This window comes from Protopterus annectens, chromosome 5.part0 (genome assembly GCF_019279795.1).
Source record: "Protopterus annectens isolate FY-2018-M chromosome 5.part0, PAN1.0, whole genome shotgun sequence".
NCBI lineage: Eukaryota > Metazoa > Chordata > Ceratodontiformes > Protopteridae > Protopterus > Protopterus annectens.
Genome location: NC_056735.1, coordinates 982,462,809 through 982,487,675, shown reverse-complemented (window position 1 = coordinate 982,487,675; position 24,867 = coordinate 982,462,809). Strand labels below are relative to the sequence as shown.

At 40.3% G+C, this 24,867-nt stretch overlaps 1 protein-coding gene across 2 annotated transcripts in view; it reads left to right on the top strand.

Annotated features, from left to right (window-relative positions):
- Positions 1-24,867, top strand: part of BIVM (basic, immunoglobulin-like variable motif containing) — a 548,794-nt gene that overhangs the window by 156,990 nt on the left and 366,937 nt on the right. The window contains exon 2 of one of the 2 annotated variants that reach the window (XM_044072735.1): positions 10,812-11,399. The exons of the other annotated variant lie outside the window; for it this stretch is intronic. Coding sequence (XP_043928670.1) covers positions 10,880-11,399 — 520 coding nt within the window. The 5' untranslated portion in view covers positions 10,812-10,879. The remainder of the gene's footprint in view (positions 1-10,811; positions 11,400-24,867) is intronic. 2 annotated transcript variants of the gene reach the window in all.

The window sequence follows — 24,867 nt, the reverse complement described above, 5'->3', positions numbered from 1 at the left end:
AAGACAGATACTACAGGGTTCCTGATTCACATACATTTCTTTATAAAAACCCTGCTGCAGACCCAGAAACAATCTCTCAGGGTCCCAAAGGGGTCAAGGCGTTCACTGCAAAAAAAACCCCTATACCCTCTGATAGGGATTCAAGAGCCCTAGACAGATGCAGGAAAAAGATTTATACTTCTGCTACCTTGGCTGTAAGAGCTTTAAATTGTCAATTTCATATGCTTAAATATCAGCAATATCAAATGTTACTGCTTAAACAAAAACATTTTGACAAATTCAGAATGTGCAGTAAACAAAGAAATGCAGGATTTATTGCATGCAGCTGAACAAGTAGGAAAGCATACTTTGCAACTTTGCAATGTGGTTTTGATTCTCTAGAGGCCTCTTGCAGGGCCGCTGTTACAGGTTCTGTCATTAGGAGACATGCTTGGTTAAAAGAACAGAATCTGCCAGATCATGTTAAAGCAAAATTATTAGATGCCCCATTACAACATGATACCTTGTTTGGTGTTAAAGCAGAAGAGGTTTTGAAGAAAATGGAGGACAAAACTAAATCTATGCAGTCAAGAATTTCTTACAGGTACAGCCTCCCAGATTTAGCAGGAACTGGCCTGCAAAGAGTTGGTCCTTTCCAGTGTCAGACAGGCCACAAAGAGGTAGATACAGATGCCCCAGAGGCAGATCACAGCCCCAAGGCTCATACAGGCCTAATCAATGGGGTGCTTCTACCTCCAAAAGTGGAGAAGAAAAATCACAGCCATACAGGAAACAGTCTCAATGACTTTCCCCTGCCAGCACCAAGCACTTATCTTCTGGCAGCTCCTTTGGGGGGAAAACTAGCACTTTTTGCTCAAAATTGGCATATGATCACCCAGGACAAATAGGTCTTAAACATCATATCCCAGGGCTACAGGTTCCATTTTAACACCCTGCCAAGGCCAAACGGTATGCCAGACCTGCCACGCAATCAATGGGCAGAGGCACAAAAACAAGTTTCATCCCTCATGGACATGAGGTCCATTCAGCAAGTACCACAGCAAGAGCAGGGACAAGGATTTTACTCAAGGCTATTCTTGGTGCCCAGAAAGGACAAAACCTGGAGACCAGTATTGGACCTTTCTATCCTGAACATATTCCTGGACATTCCAAAATTCAAAATGTTAACTCTGCAGCAGCTCCTGCCCATGCTGGGCAAGAAGGCTTGGCTTGTGACTTTAGACCTAAAAGAGGCATACCTGCATGTCCCAATCAGACAATCCTGCAGAAGGTACCTCAGATTTATAGCTGGCTCAATGCATTACCAATTCTCTGCACTGCCCCTTGGCTTATCTACTGCGCCCAGGGTCTTCACAAAGTGCCTGGCACCAGTAATTGCTTTTTGCAGACAAAAAGGAATCCAAATATATCCTTACTTGGACGACTGCCTTATTCAAGCAGAGAACAAGGACACTCTACTACAGCATCTGGCATTTGTAAAAACATTACTAGCAGGCCTAGGGTACACAGTAAACAAAAATAAATCAAAAACTCGTACCCTCTCAAGAGATAATATTCCTGGGTGCAAGCTTAAATACAACTGCCCAGATGGCTTATCTCATGCCAGACAAACACAGACAACTGAATACTTATTTCAAAATGTTGGCAGCAAAGACCCAGTTATCTGCAATAAAAATTCTGCAGGCTTTGGGCTTCATGGCATCCTGCATTCTGCTAATTCCATATGCAAGACTACATATGAGGAAACTTCAATGGTATCTAAAAAGTGTTTGGACTCAACATTGCCACAGCCTGGAAACAATAATTACTCTCATTCCCTGCCTGCAACAGGAGTTTCAATGGTGGGCAAAAGCCTGTCACCCCAACACAGGACAGCCATTCACCTTACCCACAGCCAGGCAGACATTGACAACAGATGCATCAGATTATGCCTGGGAGGCACATATGGCAGGAAGATGTATTCAGGGCACATGATCCGCAAATCAAATGCATCTACATATCAATCAAAAAGAGATGCTAGCAGTTCAGAATGCCCTGACAGCCTTCAAAGATCCACTTCATCCAGGACAGCTACTGATAAAGATGGACAATACCACAGTCATGTGGTACATAAATAAGCAAGGGGGCACACATTCCTACCCCCTCTGCAGACTAGCCATGAACTTGTGGGGCACAGCATTGACTTACCAAGTACATCTGCAAGCACAATTCCTGCCAGGAAAGGATAAATACTCTGGCAGACGAATTAAGCAGAAATCTAATGGATCCCCACGAGTGGAAATTGGATCCACAAGTCTTCAGCATGATAACGAAGAACTGGGGATGCCCGGACATAGACCTATTTGCCTCTCCTCACAATTGCCATCTACAAAGATTCTGCACAAGGACTTATCACAAGCAAGCATGGAAAGTGGATGCTCTATCTTTCAGCTGGAAAAACTTAACAGTATATGCCTTTCCTCCTCTGCCTCTCCTCCCCAAGGTACTCCTCAAGGTCAGACAAGAGAAGCCAAAAATGATTCTGATTGCCCCAGACTGGCCCCGCCAGCACTGGTACCCAATCCTAAAGAGCTTGTCCCAATGCCCAGCTTGGACGCTACCTCAAATTCCTCACATTGACTCAACAAGACAGTCAGATACTGCACAGCCAACTCAGGACCCTAAACCTGGCAGCATGGCGGATAATGTAGCCATTCAAGACACACCTCTTTCTAAAGCAGTTATGGATGTTATTTTGGAGGCCAGGAGGCCTAGCACCAGAAATTCTTAAGCAGAAAAATGGAAGAGATTCTGTGCTTGGAACCAGGCACAAGGTATTGACACGATTGTTCCAAATATTCCTCAGATTTTGCAATACTTAACTGAGATGCAGGATAAAGGCCTTTCCTTCTCATCCATTAAAATTCATGCCTCTGCCATTTCAGCTCATTACAATACAGAACTAACTACCTATTTTTTCCCATCCATTACTAAGGCAGTTCCTCAGAGGGGCCAAAAACATAAGACCCCCAAGGAGAGCACCAATACCTACATGGGACCTCAACTATGTCTTGGAAAAACTTACACTGCCTCCATTTGAGCCAGCCTCTGCAGCTGATATAAAATTCTTATCCTGGAAAACAGCTCTGCTCCTAACAATAACCTCCACTAGACGAGTCTCAGAGTTACAGGCACTCATGGCTGTGGAATCTTTTATCATTTTCCATCCTGACAGGGTTTCTCTGAGGACAAACCCTACATTTATGCCTAAGGTAGTGACCAGTGTGGCCCTTAACCAAACAATTCACTTGCCAACTTTTTACCCAAACCCACAGAATAAGGGTGAGAGACTTCTGCATTCTTTGGACATTCACAGACAGCTACGCTTCTACTTGGACAGAACCAAAGCTTTTCAGAAAGACTGAACAACTTCTAGTAGCTTATGCTGCAGGATCACAAGGAAAGCCTATCTCAAAGCAGACTATTTCAAAGTGGATAGGCCACTGCATTCGTTTCTGCTAGTCACAGCATGGCAAATCAGTGCCTAAGGGCATTAGGCCACATTCCACCAGAGCAGCAGCCTCTTCAGCAGCCTTTTTCAGAGGAGTACCAACCAAAGACATCTTAGAGGCTGCAACTTGGAGATCAGTGCATACTTTTATAAAGCACTATAACTTACCTCTCTATTCTAAATCCAGGGCAGGCTTTGCCACTGCAGTTCTGCAGGGCCTGATAGCCTCTCCTAATCCTATTTAGCACCAGCCTCCCTACCATAGCTTTGGGATTCAACCCAAGAGTAATGACTGCAACAGTGAAACACAATGAACATAGTACAGTTGTGTACCTACCATAAATGTAGATGTTCGAGTGTATTCACTGTTGCAGTCCAGGTTACCCTCCCTCCATCTCCCTTTTCCTTGCTGGGACTTTTCTGCACTTCTCTATTCTATACAACCTATGTGGTGTATTTGCTTGTAGCTGAAGGAAAAGTTGTTTTTTGGTTATGCATGCTTTTTGGCATTAGTGAGCCTACCATTTTAGGGGCACCTGACATCTGGGGCAAGAAAAACTGAAGAAAATGGCGTCGGCTGCATCTTTTATACCCCTGGCACACTGACGTCAGGGAGGAGGCGACAGCAACCGACACCGGACCTAGACTTTGGAACTCAGGCCGACTGCGGGTAGCCTGCCAGCAGGATAACCCAATTGTAATGACTGCAACAGTGAATACACTCGAACATCTACATTTATGGTGGGTACACAACTGTACTGTACTGTGTGTGATATTTTTCCTGGCCTTCATGCGTAAGAACAAAGTGACTTGTCTATGTACCAAAAAACACAAAACAAGGAATACACAGTTTCATTTTATTCAGACACAGGCACAAAAATAAAACGTAAAGCTTTCAAGCAAACCTCTGTCTCAGTGCACAAGTACTGTGATTAAATTTGTATCTATTGGTTAACCTGATTTATAAATGAGCTGACTGACTTACCAGTATTTATGCATTGAGAAAGAGCTTAGAGTTTTATTTTTGTGCCTGTGTCTGAATAAATATTCCTTGCTTTGTGTTCTTTGGTGCTTTTGACTGCACTAAGGAATACTTTTAGTTCTCAAACAAAGTTGTTTTTTTTTCTTTGTTGACTTTTCTATGTAGCCATTAACTCTACAGGTTTTTTTTTTTTCAAAATGCATTTATGTACTTGGGGTTATAACAGGGTACAACAATTATTTGAATGTTATAAGACTTTGCCATGAATGAGTCATTAGGATAGTGGATGTGCCATTCTACAGGAGCATCGAATAATCTTTTAGTAGTACCAGACATCATAAAAATTTGCGACACTTGGTTTGGTACAGCATTGTGTTAATATTTTGGAAAGTAACCCATTCATAATGTAGGTTAGGTCATTCTTAACTAATGACTGGGCATTTAGATTTGCACCTGATACAGAATGTTAAGTTACTGACAATGACAGTAGTAGTGGTCCAAGCATGGATATCTTTTCAACAACATGATGGCATATGTCCTGTTTAGGTGTGGTATTTTGAATTGTGGCTTTGTAGGATCCATTGTTCAGGTAACTAATGACCTTCTGAAAGGGTCTTTTACGGAGCCCTGCAAGTCTCAGCTTTTCTGTCCAACAGCAATGATGTACTCTGTTGAAGGCCCTTACTAAATCTTTAAGTACAAAATCAAGGCATTTTCCATATTCCTATAGCTAGTATAATATGGGACAGCCTTAGTACTGCTTTCTTTTTAGATGCATTATAGCTTTCTGGTCAGGATTCCTAATGTGTTTAAGTAATGTTGGATCTTTTGTGTCACAAATATAGCATGGCTAGGGCAGGAGTGTGGCTGTGTGCCTTCAGTGTTTAGTTTATAAGGGATATTTTGTCCTGAAATGGGGGCTGCAATAGCCTTTCTCCATACTTATGGAAATATACCTTGAACTGGGGATAGAACGATTGTGTGGGCTTAGTGGTTAGAGAAGAACTCTGTTGTCATTTTGTGTGAAGGCCATCCTTGCAAGAGTTCTTAGGATGTGGTAATTTGATTGGCATTTTCTGAATATGATACGTATTCTGTAGTCTTAAAAGGAAAAATGGCTGTAGGGGATCATAGTGAAATCTTGATTGTAAAACTAGGTATTTCTTTAGCGGATCACTGATGGAAGCCTATTTAATACATGTACTGTTACACTGAAAGGTTTGAGCTTTAAATACAATAACCTGTTACTACGAGTCCACATAAGCGGTACATATACTTGCTCTAGCAAATCTAGAATTCATGGAAATGGTAAAAAATGGGGGAAGTCCCCCCATACCCCTGGATTAACCACCTTTCCTTGTATAATCCCCTCACTCCAAGGTCACTCCAACTCAGAGTGGTCATTAAAGCACATAATAAAATTATTGTTCATTCTCTGCCAATCTTGGTATGCAGTACTACATACTGTATCAGGCTTTCATTCCTTGCTAAAATAAGTAAAGATAAATGAATTAATGAACAAGTTAATACAACTTGGGCAAATTAAAATAAGCAGCTTGATTAGGTTGATACAAACCATACCACTACAGTAGTAGAAGAATAAAGTAACTATAAGAGAATGTGTGCTTGTAATAGTACTGCTAAGATAGAGAGTAATACAGAAGCTTATGACTGATCACTGATCATCACCTTGTTTGTGTGTTTCAAAAATGGATTTAAAAATTATATTGCGAGCTAGAGAGGTGAACTTCTTGAATCTAAATGGGAAGTTTATTGCCCCCATGTCCTTCATATTAAGGAAAGACACTAGGAACATGAAGTGACTATTTGTAACAGCTGTTCTACACTTTGTGCAGCCATGCATATAGCTGCTAGAAGAAAACTGCACCTGTTTTCAGTGAAAAGCTTTTAAAGATATTTCACACTTTCTCTGCTACATACATGTGTATGTGGCATTATGAAATGTGTTGCAGTTTTTAAAGCAGTCTGCAGGTTTAATGCAGTTCTGTGGTGCTTCAATTTGTGTGGCAGCAAAGGTCTTGCTAATAAGGCTCATACATATATGCTCCTTGTGATGACAGGTTTAACTATTTTTTATGTAAAAATCTTCATACAACAAACATGATTATGATAAGTAATCTGTTAATGTGTTTTACAGAAGCTGAAGTGTTCCATTTCTGTATCTAATCCATAAGTGGTATATCTTTCTGAAAGTCCACATCTGCTAGCTCACCATACTGGAAAACCTATGTACATTGAAGCTCTCTCCTGCCTGGCTGCTTCTATGGTTCTCTCTTTTGGGGAAATCCAAAAAATACCTATAATCTGCCTTGCTGCATTTGTCATGTGCACCAGAACAAATACCATACTTTGCTATGATCTGCCTGGATCCCTAGCCTTGTAAAATAAATGCATTCTTTTGTTTCAGGTTTTGACTTCAGAATGAGGCAGCAACCTTACTGTATATGAAAAAATGGATGGTTATTTTTCTCAGTGACCTAATCAGCACTAACCATTACCTTTCTTCAAAACCTGTCCCTTTTTTTTCAGTTTCCTTTTCTACTTCTGCTTCCCAAGATTTTTTTTATTTGGGAAAAGCATTTGAACTCCCTGTTAGTGATCTGTTGTCTTAACTTTTCTCTGAAGTTGACCCCTGTTGGGTCTGCCAAAGAGACCATTCACCAGACTATTTGGTTTCCTGAATGTTGTCCACTATCTAGTCCCTCTGTCTTGACACTTGGCTTGCAGTGCTTTCTTTCCTCATGCTGCCAGGGTGGAGTCACACATATCATTACCACTGACTATAACTGCTAATTTAGCCATCCCCACCATATTCCAACTATTTTTTATTAAAGTTTTTGAGGTATCTTCCCACTAATGTAAATTCCTTTGGTTTATGTCCATTGTCCCCCAATTCATAGGGTGGAAGTGAACACTGAGGCCATCACACTGTAAAATCCATTTTAGTTTTTAAGTTTTTTCCTATATACTGTTCCCCTACCAACAACTTGACAGTTAGTGCTGTCACTGTGGGAAGGTATGTTTATCCTTTCATTATATTTTCCGCTGTCTGAATGTTCTTTTTGTTTGCATGTTGCAACCCCCCCCCCCCCAGCATCCTTTGGAGTTCTTAGGAACGGCAGGAATCCAAGCCGTCCTTCAGAAAGCAGAAGGGATGCTTAGCATCTGTTAATCAAGTAGTGCCCCCCCCCCCCCACCAGCCAGTACAACATGTAAGATTAAAGATTGTTTAATGAAAGGTGGCAGTATGTTCTACATACCCTCAATGATATTCTAGTGTAGATCAGTACCACCACAGCATGGTCAGTGCTGTAGCTTTGATGAGCATTATATCTTTGATATGGTATCTAGAGCAAAAGCAAGAATTTCTTAAAGCTGTTCGGCAAGGCCTGAAGTAGAAGCCTTTTTTTACATATTTTTTATACTTGTATCTGCATCTGCTTATTGGTTTTATAAGTTATAGTAACTCTAATTTCCTTGTTGGGGGCATTTGTGGGTATGTACTTAAATGTTTTTGTTAAGATTATTGCATCTCAGCTTATGGCCTATTTTTAAGGGAGACTGCTGGTATTCTTACTGACTTGGAGGTAATTTTTGCCCTGGAAACACAGATGAGTGGTTTGGAGTAGAACAGTCATGCCTTTTTTAAATGTAGTAGAGTTAAGGAGTTTTTTTTGGAATGTAGTCCAAGTAGTGGGTGTTGTATGCATACCTCTCTGCTATCCAGATTTTTGCCTCCTGTAATAGGTAATTTTTTGACAAATTTCTAAGGGTTGAAGTCACTAAATAATGACGTACATTTGAGTGTCAGATCCTTCAGAAATGCATACTAATACAAAGCCCATTATTCTAGCAACATTGTAAGAGCAATACATAGGTTCATAGGTTAGTACTAGGCTAACTGCCCTTGCAAGCTATTTTAAGCCTAGCCAGTTATCCCCTGTGTGATTCAAACCCTGAACCTTGTGTTTGTAAGGCAAACATCTTAACCATCAGGCCACCCTCCCAACCCTAAAATTTGTCCCTATGGGCCCCCCAATTATTTTAGGTTTTGTTCAGATTTCTTGCTCTTAGAGGTTGATTGGTATGGTTGTACATTTAAAAGACGATAAATATATTGAGAATTATAGTTATTACTAGAATATGTCTAGAGAAGAAAGTAAAAAAAAGTTGTCAAAATAGTTCTTCATGCTTCATGGATACTTTGGAAAGGAAGGTGAGGTGAAATACTTCACAAAAAGTGGGATAATGAAGCAGGTATGCAACAAGTTATTGAAGCAAATATATGTTATGGGGAGGGCATAAGATGAAATCAAAGAAAAAAGTCTGTAGGTATGTTTTATGCATTAAGTACTTGTACTATTATGGAAGGGATATATCACTGACCTAATGAATTGAGGTGATGTATAGAAATGTTTTGGAAATTTTAAAGAAAGTACCTCAACACGTTCGGTAAATACCATAAGATTTTTTTTACATCCACTTGAGCTGCCACCAACTTAGGCAGCTTAGACCATGTTTTATATGTCATGTATGACGAAATGCACCTCAAAAATGCATTCTGACAGCACAACCTTTATGTTGCTCTGCACTGTCAGTATTTTAATGTGTAGCTGCAAACTGCTACGTATTTGCTTTGTTTTTACACTTGCTGATGGAATTAGCTGTAGTGAAGTTTGAGGTGTTACATACTGTGCACTTGAAGCGCTGGGTCATTAATGACCTCTCCATTAGCAAATCTGTTTTAAAGAACCCCACTTCCACTTAACCCATAATTGCTCTTTTATTTCAAGTTCTCACGGGCTACTTTAGCATTTGTTTATATGCAACTTGCCTGTACTTATTTCTGAATTACTGGATTCCAGCATCCACTAAACAGAATGTCCTACGAGTGCCATCCTTTTCAAGGTAATGAACATACGAATTTAAATGCATTGAATTGTTGACCAAAGGAGGAGGCATATTTTCAGTGCAGTTGCCTGAAAGATTGTATGTTGGAATATCTCTCAGATGTGTAAATGCTCTGTTGCTAAAACTGTTGACTGAGATGCGTGCAAACATCTGTCATGGTAAGTTACACTTGGTAACCTTTCTTTATCCTTGAGTATAAATCTTGTTAATAATTGAACAGTTACCTATTTTTTCCTAGGCCAATGAAATGGTTGCAGCTGTTCAAAGAACAGTAACTGAAGGAGTCCATGTACAAAGAGTGATTAGAAACCTGAAGCGTTTATAAAAATATGCTTAAAACTTTGATAGGCTTGCCACTAGTACAGAAATAGCAGTTCATATGCACGCTGACATGAAAAGAAATCCAGGAAAAGTAAACTGAATTATGAGGTCTGAGAGTTTTAAGGTTCTGTCTCCCTCTGGGATTGTTGGAGAATCACAGCAGGTGTGGTAATTGACCTTATGGCAGAGGGCACCAAGAGCCTGTAATCAGGATGCCTGGAGATTGTTGGATGTCATATCTGTGACATAAACCTGCATATCACTGCTTCACAGCTGCATAATAGATATCTTGACAGCAGTGGATGGTTGGCAAAATATCTACTGCTGTTCTTCTGTCTACTGCTAGTATGCTTGATAAAACTTGAATACAATTTGGTATATAGAGAGCGGAAGACTTTATCACACCCTGCAAGTAGAAGGCTGTGAACAGAACGATAAGAGTACTTCATGAGATTCGAGGCAAGATCAGCATAGCATTTAGTTCCGCATAAGGAAAGTTCCTAGGACAGCTTTTTAAAATCCCTCTGTTAACCTGGTACCTCACTGAATGCAAGTGTGCTTTTTCATGGATGACACAGGAACACTGTCTGGGTAATGCTCTCTTTTCACAGTTGACTCAGAATCACACAGTAGGCAAACTGAGGTGGAAGGAATCAAATCCCGTAACCTTGATTACAGTAAGCAATTGATAACACTTCAGAGCCTTAATCTTCTCAGCTAGCTGGCAGACTATGGAAAGAACTTGCACACATGGAAGGCTGCATTGTTCAGTTTATCAGCTGGTTTAATTGGTTTACATTTTACATGTTAATTTGTTGAGTTGCTGTTTGGTTTAATACTGTGTTGATTTCTGCATACAGTTATATTTGTATTTTTGCTTTTGTCTGGAATTCTGCCACGGTACCATGCTTTGTAATAAGCATATAAATAAAGTTTAAGTTGAATCTGAAGTGTATTGCCGTAGTGCATTGTGAAAATCTTCTGCTACATATTTGTAAATAGTTAAACAGTTACTTTTGTGTAAGTTTCAAATTGTTCCTGTTGCTGAGTAAGATTTTCCAGAGTGATATTACTTTTCTGTTTCAGATTGTCTTGAATGGACATCTTGATTTTCCATTGGTTATCATATCAGAACTCTGTAATCCACTGTTGATATGGATAAAAATTCTAGAGATCCTCAGGCTTTGTACTTTCATTCAGTGCCTAATCCTTTGGATGATCAAGGAGCTGCGTCCAGAAACTGGAACCAGAATGACTGCAATAAACATTATTCAGAGGATGAATCTCATGATCGCCTGAATATGTGTTGCTCTGGGAATTCAGAAAGAAAGCTGAACACTAGCATAGATGGTCTTTATCCAAGGGCATGCCCTGTTACTCACTCGAAGGAGAAGTTTTACACAGTTTGCTCAGACTATGCTTTGCTGAATCAAGCCACATCTTTCTATAACTTGCCAGCAATATCTCATTCTACTATACAGCACAGTAGTACTTCAAACTTAGGAGCAGATCCCTCAGGCTACATGGAATTTCAGGGAGAATCCTCGGAAGTCTCCTTCGATGCTGACAGTGAAATGGACTCCTTATCGGCTAACAACAGCAAGCTTCTGCTGGCATGGGAAATTGATAAATCTGATTTCAGTCCCACATTGCAAAAAACAAGGAGCCGAACAGGTAAGGTGGTAGAAGGTTACAGGTTCACTTGCTGTTTATACAAAGGTGCCACATCATCTGATGATTCATGGTTAATGTATGTTCCTTCACAAAACTGTTTAATTAGCTCATTTTTCAGTGAACATTATATCTCTGACTTTACACCATCACAACATTTGCACTGCTTCACACCTCACCATTATAACTTGTAGTCACTAATGAGCACTTTTATTTATTTTTTCCTCCAGAATTGCACTTTACATGCTGGCCCTTTAGTACATGGCAGGTTGTCTGCATATGATGCTGGCAATCCAGGATCAACTGCCAACATGGGAGGTTAGGGGTAGGATAGGAAAGTAAATTAGTGCCATTTTGTTCCTAAGAGTCCCAGCCATTGGACTGAAACTTATTCTTCTCAAATTTTATGCATCAGTGAGTGCAAGTATCTAACAGAGAAACAACATGATTCTGACTGTGCCATCTCTTGTATTGCACCGTTCCAGAGTTTTCACTCTTTTGCTGTAAGAACTGTGACCATGCATGTATGATGCTAAATGAAATGGGTAGCGCATTGTGTCCCACCAAAACCTGTTGGTTTTACAGTGGTGTACAGTAATAGTGTTATGCCTCCATATGTCCTCATGTAATGAGTGATTTGATCATTCATATCATAAGTCAATCTTATACCATCCAACAGTCTAGTGCATGCTAAAGTTGACTGCAGTGGTGCGGTGGTTATCATTGTCGCCTTTCAGCAAGAGGCTCACCGGTTCGATTCTCATCTGGAGCGCCTTCTGTGTGGAGTCTGTATGTCCTCCCTGTGGTCGAATGAGTTTTAAAGACATGCATTAGGTGTGTGTGTATACCTTTTTGTGAAGGTTGGGTGCCGGGCTGGCAACCCAACACCATAAAAACTCCACTGCTAGTCAGTCTGCAGACCGGTGATCCACTGTGGCGACTCCTAATGGAAGAAGCTGAAAGACAGTCTAATGCATTCTGATCGTTCTTTCTTCTGCTTAAATATATCTGTATTCCATCTGCTTCGACTGTCATATTTTTGTCTGGCAGTAGCAGCAATTCCTTTCTTGTCCTCTTCCTGTATTTCATACCATGCCTTCTGAGTCATTGAACAAAGCATACCTTACAGAAGAGTAATGCTAATCAAAGCCAGTGTCCCTACAGGCCAGTTTAGCTGTATGTTTAACTGTCTGATCACTACCCACTTGTACTGCAAATTCATGTAAGTACAGGCTGAATTTACCTAACCTCCATTGTGCTAGGACGTGTATGGCTACACGTGTGTGCTTCTGTCTAACATGTGGTTATCTGGTCCCCTCTGTCACTTTCCCACCAAGTATTTCTCTGATATCAGTGTGAAGTGAAAGATGAAACTGTGAGCCCTTCTCTTATTTAAGTGCTCTACTGCAATTCGTCTTTTATTCTTGCAATACAGTAAAGCTGCTTTATGAATATCTGGTTGATAGTCTTTGCCCGTCTTGGACTTGTATGTAGCCAGCCTGTTGACAGCACCCTGTATTTCACAGAAAGAGAACAAATAATGTGCATATACTCATCTCTGTAGTAACTGTGTCTCACTTTATTGTTGACTGTGTGATAGTAGTTTGTACTAACTAGGTAGGTGCATATATCCTAAGGAGTCTTTTAGCAACTGCACTGGCAAAATGCAATATAAATCATATTTTCAAGTGCAATAACTCGCACATTCAAGTACAGTACAGGAAGGTGTAAGCTTTCATGCATCTCCTGTGGTAGGAGAACTACCTGGTTTGGGGGGTTTTGTTATATGTAATCAGCGATTTGTGAATAAAAACTTTGTTTCCTTCTTTGCTTTTCTACTTTTTTCACAAAGAATTTCTTTAACTTGATGGAATTACTGTAAAAGTTCTTCCACCTTTTTTTTTTGTGGAAATTTAGTGTCTTGGTCTTGTTTTTATTTTTACAGCATCTTGGTGGTTTTTTCCTGAGAGTGCCCACACTGTGACAGTTGTACCAACTAATATAGGCACACAAATTCATTGTTTTTATTTCTTAGGGGATTCTGTCCTTACAAGTACCACTAAAAGGAGTTGAGGATTCATTAACTAGAGCAGACCTTCTCAGTTCATACTGCTTCATACATATTCTTTTAGCACTTTCCAAAATTAAAAAAAACACAACTTCCCCTAGTTCTGACAATATCCCTGGGTGCCTGATGAGAAATGTTAAGTCCCACCTAGCAAAACCCCCTACATTTTAACTTTTTGACTTCAGTCTCTCCACTGGTTATGTCTCCAAGGTGTGGAGAATTGAAGATGTGGTGCCTTTTAAAGGTGGTCCCTCTACTGATTCTGGGAATTAAAGGCCTATTAGTCTCACTAGTATTTTCGAGACTACAGAATGTATTAATAGATTAAGTAATAAACAGTTGTGTAGGTGACCTTATTTGCCTGGATATACACCACTTTGGCTGTGTAAAATTAAGTCAAACCTGCTCAACATGATTGAGTTCTTTGAAAGGGTTACTGAGACCATAGATGAGGGGTATATAGTTTACACTGCCTATCTGGTCTTTACCAAGGCCTTTGACACTATCCTGCATGCTGGGAATACTAACATACTGACCCAAATCAGCATTAACCCCTATACATAGTTCACTGGACTGGCAGTTGGCTATCTGACGGAACCTACTGTACACCTTAAAGGTTGGGGGTATTTGCTCTGGACAGAAAAATGTAAACACTACTGTTCCACAGCATTCTGTCATAGGTCCCCTCTTCTTTGGTATGTGTTATGCAAAATCTAAAAACTGATATTAAGGGACTATGGCTAGCCATGTTCACTGATTGCAAACTGGGTTGTTATCAAATTCCATTCTGATGTTCAAATTCTCCAGCAAGGGCAGGATCAAACAAATGCTTGTTGTATTATTCAGCATAATTTTCTTTGGAGAATGTAACGTCACTGCTGCTTACCATATCAATAACCTTCCATTTAAATTTGACATAGTCATCATGGACTATGTTGATATTAGACACTCTTCTGACTACCATGTCTCTTTCACGATTGGAAAATCCATCTACCTTGTACAACATATCCACGTGGCATCTCCTCAAAGTCCAAAGAAGTTATAGTTCCATTTTATTCTTCCTTTATTAGGCTTATTAGTGAATGTAGTGCATCCTTGGTGTGCACCTTGCTTAGTACCTAAACCAGCTTGTGATACCCAAATGTTTCCTTACCAGAAAGATTTACAGTGTCTGTACTCTTAGCTGCTCCAGTAGACTAAAATCCCTGTCCATTACTCGGTGTCTTACAAACTCCTGTTTAGCTTTCTGTGCTATGAACAGCTCAACAGTCTTTGATCTCCTTCACCTAAAAAGAACCCTTGGTAAAATAAATATCCCCAAATGACATGACAAATACCTGGCCCAGTGTATCCTCTTTCTGGAATAGACTGTCCTTGCCTATCAAGCAGAGTATCAACCTTTAAACCTAGTTAAGATGACAGGATGGCTGATAGCAAATTTTCAGTGGGGATTTGTGGAGGAAGTCTGCTTAGCGAGGGATATTTCAGTCTCCCACCAGTATTGGGCGATTTGGCTGAGCTTTTCAGTGGATGTTCTTTGTGTTTCACTGTTGCAGTCATTACATTTGGGCAATTTGCTGGCAGGTTGCCCTCAGTCGGCCTGATTAACAAAGTCTTGGGTCCTGCGTCAGTTGCTGTCCCTTCTTCCATGACGTCAGGTAGTCAGGGGTATAAAACATGCAGCCGACGCCATTACACCTGTCTTTCTTGCCACACAGTGCCCGAAGCAGAAGCAGTTCGCAAGTGCCGGTCGGCCGACTCCTGAAATTTTCGTTTTCGAGTTTCAGATCCGAAGTCTTCAACTAAAAAGCTAAGTACCCCGTTGGGGAAACTTTTTCTTGCTCCTTACCGATGTCAGTAAAAGTTAATAATTGCATTACTTGTGGGAAGCAAATACCTCATAAGGATTTCTATTTGTACTGTATTCCTTGCCTAGGCCCTGACCACGACGTACCTTGCTGTCGGTTCTGTGCTTTATTTAATCAACGTACTATAAAACGTCGGTACATTTTTGCTTCTAAATATTTTGGCTCTCGTTTTAATTATCCAGAAATGTCATCGGTCAGCAATCTGACTACCGGAACACCTAAAAAAATGCAAAGAAAAAGACAGAGACAGGCCGTTGAGGTCCAAAACTGCCGACGACACTTCTGCTAAGTCATTCGCCAGTTCGCAGGTACTCAGTGAGGCGCTTTCACAGCCCCTGATACCCGCTACTTCTGATTCACAGGCCTCTACTGAGACCCATTTGGAGTCCGGTATGCCGCGAGATGCTTCAATTATGGAACCCACGGATGGCTGTACCTTGGATGGGTCCGGAGCCGCTGTGCAGGCACCGGCTTCTGAGGGTGTTTTCATGCCTACAGATTTGTATATTAGACCGACGCCATCTTCAAAACTAAGACCAAAATCTCTGTCTATGTCTAAAAAAACGACGCCTAGGCCCCTGTTCCATGATCCAAATGGCTGAAGATTTAATTACTCTGATCAGGGGTAGCCAACCCCCCCCCCCCCTTCTAAGTGGCCTAGGCAAGATATTGACTATGAATCTTCTGAACAGGATTCTATTACTTCTGACTCTTCTAATGAACAGGAATTGTCTATACCTACTTATGAAGATTCTGATGCAGAAGATTCCATTCCTTCTGCTTCTCCCCTGAAGATTTTTCTTTTGGCAAAACTTTACATTTATTTATTTATATTTGTTGACTGGGAGTGTCATTTCCACTGGGAAAGTCAGGATTTTTCTGAATCTAAAAAGAGACTTAGGGATTTTCTTCTTCTTCCTCAGCATAGGCCTTTGGATATACCTCCTGTTCTAGACATTGTTGATGATGTTTTTACAGAATCTAGTATGGCTCCTGATTCTCTGCCTCCTGCTCCTTGTAAGCCAGACAGATACTACAGGGTTCCTGACTACCACAAATTCCTTTTCAAAAATCCTGTTGCGGATCCTGAAACCATTTCTCAGGGTCCCAAGGGCATTATGGCTTCTACTGCTAAAAATCCTACCCCTTCTGATAGAGATTCCACAGCGCTGGATAGATGGGGTAAGAAGGCTTACACTTCTGCAACCTTGCCATTCAGGGCTTTAAACTGTCAATTTCATATGCTAAACTATCAGCAGCATATCATGGGACTGCTTAAACAGAAAATGATATTGAATTCTGAATGTGTGGAAAATAAAGATTTACAGGCTTTATTGCATTCAGCTGAACAAATTGGTAAACATACTTTGCAATGTGGTTTGATTCTTTGGAGGCCTCTTGCAGGGCTGCTGTAACTGGGTCTGTGCTAAGAAGGCATGCTTGGCTCAAAGAGCAAACTCTGCCTGATCATGTTAAAGCAAAATTGTTGGATGCTCCTTTACAGCAGGACCGTCTCTTTGGTAATAAAGCTGAAGAAGTTTTAAAAAAGATGGAAGATAAAGCCAAATCTATGCAAACTGTGAAAGATTTCTTACAAGTGCACCCTCCAAGATTTAGTAGGCACTGGCCTACTAAGAACTGGTCCTTTCCAGTTCCTTCGAAAGCCACTCAAGTCAAACCCAGACATTCCAAAGGCACCAGGTTTCAGTCCCAAGGGACTTTCAGAACAAAACAATGGGGTGCCTCCTCTTCCAAATCTGGAAACAACAAGACACCTCCCTATGGTAAGCAGTCTCAATGACTTCCCTTTACACTTACCAAGCACTTACCTTTTAGCCACCCCTTTGGGAGGAAAACTGACTCTTCATGCAAAAAACTGGCAACTTATAACCCAGGACAAATGGGATTTAAATATAGTATCCCAGGGATACAGATTTCATTTCCACACGTTGCCAATTCCAAACGGATGGCCAGACCTGCCCCCAAATCAGTGGGCAGAGGCCCAGAAGCAAGTACTTTCCCTCATGAACATGGGGGCTATTCATCTAGTACCAGAAGAGGAAAAAGGACAAGGTTTCTATTCCAGACTTTTCCTGGTACCCAGAAAAGACAAATCATGGCGTCCAATTCTGGACTTATCTAACACCTTTCTGGACATTCCAAAATTCAAGATGCTGACTCTTCACCAGTTACTTCCTATGCTAGGCAAAGATGCCTGGTTGGCAACTCTAGATTTAAAAGAGGCTTACCTGCATATCCCAATCGAGGAATCTTGCAGAAGATACCTCTGCTTCAAAGCAGGCTACTTGCATTACCAGTTCTCTGCACTGCCCTTTGGCCGTTTGAGTTCTACTCAATCTGTAAGGATACTTAATGTAGTTGATTTAGTCTACTGTGGCTGAGATGCCGCCCACTACAGCAGTCAGTAATGCCCAGGCCAGGTAAGCAGAGGTCTACCCCTTCGCCTTTCATACCTGTCATAAGACAGGTTGGCAGAGTTAGATGGTCTAATTTACCCTGACCCACATCGGTTCCAAGTTTTGTATTGACATTTTTCTCAGGTGTCTCTATTTCCAGTAATTTCTTAGTGGGTGACAGAATCTTTTCAGGAAGTGAGGATGCTGACACAGGTGTCACCTGCATTGGTCCCACTGCTGGTAACTACTGAGATGCCATTATTTTCAGTGTCTGTTTTACTTTCATAATGTTGCAAGTCCCCATTTTTTGGCCTTTCTGACACCTATACCTGTGCCTCCAGTGTCTTGGTTTTCAGGCTTGCATCTCAACCTGTAGACATTGAAATTAGGAACAAAGGCCTTTAAAGTAGGGACATCTAGCCAAAACTCTGGACATCTAATTTGAGTAACAAATAACACACAATTCTTCCCACTTCCAGTAGGAATGTGAGATACTTCTTGGAAGCACATAGTGACAAAATGATGGAAAGATCTACGCACATTGTCAAATAGTCTCTGTAAAATCTGTACACTTTAATGAACTCTTATTACAAAATTGTACCACACAGGTTCATTTCCTTTTTACTTATGAAAAAGGAAGATGTAAGATATGTGTCTTCTTTCTTTAAGATATTGATACAACTAGTGTATTGGTCATGTAGTATGGTTTTCTATGTACCCGACAAGTCACGAGGGTACATTGAGAGAATTGTGTGAAGGGGTAAATCAAGACTGAAAAAAAAGACATATCTCCAAAAATAGGAACATCAGGTGCACAGGTAAATCAGACCTAAAAATAAGAATGTTCCTCCAAAAAGGGACAGCTGAGATGTCTGCTTTGATGTCAGTGCTAAGTTTTCTGGCTTTGATACTGTTGCAAGGTTTTCTGATACTGAACCTACAGTATGTGATGCTGGTGTCCAGCACCTTTGCTGTCGATGATCAGACCTGTAGGTACTGTTTATTGCAGCCAGCTCCTTCAGCATGTGCTATAGAGTTATTGAATCTCCAGTACTAACACCAGTATTTGTACAAGATAGCCATGATAGTGAGGCTTTTATGCTTGTTGCACCTGTCCTGTAACAGGACAGCGGTATCTGTGGCCGTCTGCATTTCTGCTCCAGTGTGTTTTTCCAAGCAAGCTTCTTCATCTCCAGAGTCATCTCATCATTCGAAAAAAAAAAAAAACTGCAAAGGAATAACCAAGATTTTCCTGTTGAGGAATTGGAAAATTGTGCAAATTTTCTGCTCCCCTCCATGACCCCAGATTTGAGGAGTCCCTTGAATTCATTTAGAAGCATGAGGTTGGCCAACAGTCTGTTTTCCATCTTCTTGTGCAGACTACAGAATGTCTGTAGGGCCTTCAGCAGTCTTCTAAGGTGCCCCCCCCCCCCCCCATTGGATACACTAAAAGACTCCACTGTGATTGTTTAGAGAACCTGGATATAAAATCCCATGTTCCTAAGAAGGCTAACACATTCTCGTCTCACCAAGGGAGTAAGCCATATGAGAAGAGACCCTAAAATCAGATACTGTGATCTCCACTGTGGCCTTTATGAAGACTTCTAAACTCCAGTGCTATGCTGTCCATCCTTCTGAAATTATGAAGATTTATGTACTGCTGTGGAGGCAGTTGATGGTAAAGTGTCTCCTTGCTTATCCTATTGGAAGTTTAGCACCATGGGCAGGTAGATGACGGGCATAATATGCAGTGGGCACTCAATTCCCCTTCTAGCTCAGCTGTTTCTCCACCTGTCATTGCCATACATCCCACTCCATCAGAAATATCCTTCAGGAAAATAGGCTTTAAAACGGTTCACAGTGAGTTGATATCTCTGAAGTTCCATTCAACCAGAAAGCATTAGGATGTTATTTCAGATTACTGTTGATGCCAGAGAGAGAGAGATAACAAAGACTCTCAGGCTGATCCTAGATCGAACTTGCTTTAACTCATTGATTTCCAAAGGGATCTAATGCATGGTCATGATACTGTGTTACCTTTGCATGCTTGTCGGAAGATTGGATGTGTTCTTTGGACCCCTGAGACATCTGATGGACCCCCTGCATATCCACAAAACAAACACCACCAGAATTACCTGTTCTAAAGACTTAAACCTTACCTATGATATAAATGGGACCTCTTGGAGAGATAAGTATGTATCCCAGAGACTACCCCATCTATGGAACAGGTTCCCCATTCATGTGAAGCAGAGTTCTTCCCTAACCCAATTCAAGTGCAACTTGGACAATTGATGAGAAACTGGAAATTTATACCTGGTTTGACATCTGTCTCTCTAATGGACATAGGTAACCTGTAAATGATTCATCTCCAAGGCCCATGCTTACACTTATCAAGGGCAGCAGAACTTGTCAGAGATTTCAGATGCATGACTAGGCTTAAAAAGGCCCTTGTGGTCATTTGCGTAGTAAACACCTATGAACCTAAGAGATGTGCTTGAATTTGAACATACCAAAGGGATTATTCGATGGTGGGGCCGATATGAGAAGAGAAGTGTGTTAATTTGACTTTGGATTTTAAGATATTCCCTTGGAAATTGACTGGGTCAGATAGAAGGATTTCCTGACTATGGAAGAAATCTAATCAAATGGGAGAGAGAGTTGTTCCCATAAGTACCCAGGTCTCTTTTGCCTTTCTAAAGAGGAGTACCATTTATAAGATAAAAGGTAGGAGCAGCTTTTTTTTTTTTTTTTTTGCTTACGTTACTCTTTACATTTAACTTGAGAACCTTTTAGTACATCAGGTTATGTGCATATCTCCACTATTACTGGTGCTGTTCTGTAGATGAATGGATAGTGATACCTAACTTGCCGTCACCAGCAAACTTGATTAACCGCACTTCTAGAATATTGACTTGGGTGTCTGCAGAATAAATGCCAAACAGAAGATGGACCAGCACTGACTGATCTTTGTGGTACTTCACTAGTTATATTGAATTCACAGAGGGTACCAGCAGCTTTCACAATTTGAGATCTGTTGGATTGCCAATTTTCAGTCCAGTAGATAGTATAGAGGCTTACATTTTGTCCAATTTTGCAGTAGCACCATCATGGAGAATAGTGTCAGAAGCCTTGGCCAAGTCAAGATAAGCAGTGTGCATGGGGCGACCACTGTATATCTCCTCTGTTACCTTTTTAAAGAAATTTACTAGATTCAGAAGACAAGACCTGTCTTTCACAAAACCAAAATGATTGGGGTCTCAGTCAAAAAAGTTGCTTATGTCTGCATAAAGAAGTTCTGCTAGGATAATCCCTGTGGATATGCGTATATGGGTGATGAGACCAATGGGTTGTGGGTCCATACAGACCTCCCCATCTCAAAAAAAACTTAAAGCACTGTTAGAAAATGAAAGCAGAATACTCATTTAAGGTCACTGTGTACTGAAGGAAGCTACAAATGTTTCTTCAGTTATGCCAGGAAAGTAAGGAATAATATACAACAATGTGCCATGCTCACACAAAGTCACACATTCCAGTCCCAAGGATACAGCCAAGGTATATCCCGACAAATTTTGTTACCACTATCCCTAAGAATGTTGTTTCTTCTCAAATAACTTTGAGACACTATAAATATAATACATACATGAGACAACATACCTGACTGCATTCTAATCGGTGCTAACTATGTGCTACCCAAGCCTGTACTTAAATTGCTGTTAGGTTTATGTCATATGTCTGGACAACAGCCACCTTTGACTCCCGTACACAAGGCTTGCTATATCCTTGGGACTGAAATGTGTGACATTGTGGGAGCATGGCTCATTGTTTTATATTATTCCTTACTTTCCTGGCATAACTGAAGAAACATTTATAGCTTCCTTCAGTATCGATAGTGACCTTAAAATTAGTATTCTGCTTTCATTTTCTACTCATGCTTTTAAGTTTTTTTGAGATGGGGAGGGTGGATATTTTTCACAACTTCATTCATGTCCTTTTATTATTATACATGTTATTACTTTGGAAGTACACCAGAAAGGTTTATTCATGAATTTTACATTATATTTAGGGAGGACAAGTACTGACTTTTCTGTGAAGATGTTTAGGTGCTGCTAAAAGTTGGATGTGAAAGTGGCAGCTGTTGTGGACACAGGTAACCACACCAGCAGCTGAAAATCACACTTCTGTAGGGAATTTATAGCCCAAATATGATTTGCAGTTGACAGCAGAGGTGCTGCGAGGATTAGCCAACTGTCCTTACTTCCGCCACCAGTTAAATAGCTAAAAAGACACTGGAGGCAGGACACATGTAAAAATGCAAGTTTCTTCAGTAGTCAATGAATTAAAATATCAGCCCGCCTAGCTTTGCAGTATCAAAAGAGCAAATGGTACCTTCATGACGGTGTTCAGCCTGCACAGCTCTTCTAGAGTACAGGCGGTCTTTCAAGACTTTGTTGTCTAGTTAATTGCTATGAGAATATTCCAGGAGACAACAATGCAGTGTCCATTCTCAGTATACATCAAAGGCACAAAGATATTTTCCATAACCAACATGTTATAATGTATGACAAGAAGAAGCTGGCAGTAATAAAATACCACAAAAGGCTGACTCAAAAAAAAAATGAAACTCCCTTTATTCAGTGGTCTTGTACCTCAGCATATCTGAATTCAAGGACTGTTGGCCTGGGATTCTTAGACAAATACTATATCTAAATTGAGTACTACTAGATGGGAAGTTCACTACATGAAGCAGACAGCTGAAAATATACACGGTATTTGACTTAGAATCACCTTTCTGGCTGCTAGACATGACAGCACTGTGCTGTGCACTGTCTTTGAATCCCAGTTTGATAATGTAGCTGCAAGGGATGAGTTATTTTTTGTCTTGTGTCATTAAAGTATATTGCATTAAAGTTTTAAAACTGCAACTTTGTGTATATCTGTGGGCTTTGTTGGGCTTGGTTTGATTCTATATGATAAATGCAGGATTGTTTGCATTAACTCAGTCAGACGGTATGCTTGCAGCATTGATTGACGCTTTGTGGTAAAAACCTGCCTAGCACACAGGTACAGTTGGTGGACTTGTTAGTTCTTGTTGGTGGAATTAATAAATTTGGTTAAGCTATATTCTAATAGAGAAGACTTAGTCTGATTGTGGCCAGGTCAGTTTTAAAGTCTTTTACACACGAAAAAAATAAAGGTAATAGCAATAACTAATTAAGATCAAACCACCAAACAAAATGACCCAGTCTCTCTCAATATTTATTTTGCTCTTTCATCCCACCAATCACAGGACCTGATCAGAAAATTTATATTCCATACAAAGACCATTTAAATACATGCAAACCCCTATCACATGACTTAACCGCATCCAATAAAAATACACATTGTGAAGTCCATTATAAATATAATTAAAATATGTTAAATATGATAATCAGCCTGCAATTCATATAAAATAAATGAATATGCTATAAACATTAAATAGTCTAAACATTTAATATGTAGTACTATAGCAACTTATCTCTGATATGCTTTTAATTTTAAAAGCCATGATATACACATTTTGCGTGTATATCATAACATCAAATGCTGACAACATTGAATGCTAAAACATCGAAATCAAAACAGTGAAAACTGATAACGTCGAAAGCTGATAACATCGAAAACAGGAACTCCAAACAGCAACGGTTGGCCGACTGCATACCCGTACTACCGAAAAGAAATCCCTAGTGATAGAAAGTAAACACCCTTGACAATGAAACTAATCAAGCCACACGCTACACAAATAATAACCTCAATGTTTAATATATAAACCTAACAACTGAACGCTACACAAATAATAACCTCAATGTTTAATATATAAACTTAACAACTGAACGCCTAAACACATATATTAAACGAAAGGAAATGTATAACATTGTACATGTTACCGCTGCAACCAGTACTTCAAACTCTTAGCAGCATTGCAGTTGCATTCAGATATTACATAGCACTGTACTCTGACCTACTGCTCATGACATTCTGCATTCTACATTCCCTGAGACTATACTTGCGCCTCCTAGGTGAAAACGTGCTACCAGACCTCATTAGTAAGCGCACGTTGTCCACTCTGTTTTGCTCCCTTACCAGTACATTAATGATGGAGGGAATGTCAGCAATCTGTCTGCCTAATAAGCAACGTAGATGTCGATTCTATCCCTCCATGTAGTTTTAAGTCAAAGACCTTTCAGTCAGCTTATTAACATTCTAAAAGCTAATTAGAAACAGGAGGGAATCGCGTTATAGTGGAACATCTAGTTTATTTTCTCAGTTATGAATGCAAGTGATTAACATTCCTTAATAATACTCTCCTTTATAATGTAACATGGGTATAATTCATGTCTTGTGTTTAAATGTAGGACAAAGTTAGAGGTTGGATTTATGAGTGTAGTGTGCTGTTTGAAAACACATTCAACTGCAGTGTGGCCAACTATGATCTTTCCAATTAAAAGTTTTCGATATTTTCACATCTCGACATTATCATTTTTCGCTGTTTTGATTTCGAAGTTTTAGCATTCAATGTTGTCATCATTCGATGTGATGATGTACATGCCACATTTTGGCCAGCTACTTCACAGGCAGACACTAAAGGGGGAGGTGTCTCTATTTACATCAGAAATAAATATACTTCAAGGCTGGTCAAATAGGACAATGCACTTGAGCTGCTCCATGTTCAAATCACCACAGGTAAAATCCAGTATCGCGTCTTTGCAAGCTATAGGTCCCCCTCTATGACTGAGGAAACCCATACCATGTATTTAAACTTATACTAACCATCCACCCCAACACCATATTCATGGGTAACTTTAATTACTCCACTGTGACACCAAACCTACATGCACAGAGATTCCTGGATTTTGTAAACACAAACTCCCTGGACCGGACAGTCAATACACCAACCAGAGGTGCAACCATACTGGATCTGGTCCTCTATAATATGGGAGCCTGCTGCACATCCCCTACTGTAATGCCTTCCTTGGTAAGGTCAGACCGCAAAATGATCTCCTTTGAAGTAAAAATAAAACCTGGACCCCCAGCTAAACCTGGGATATTCCGAACCTATTCTGAGGCTAACCTGTTGCTAT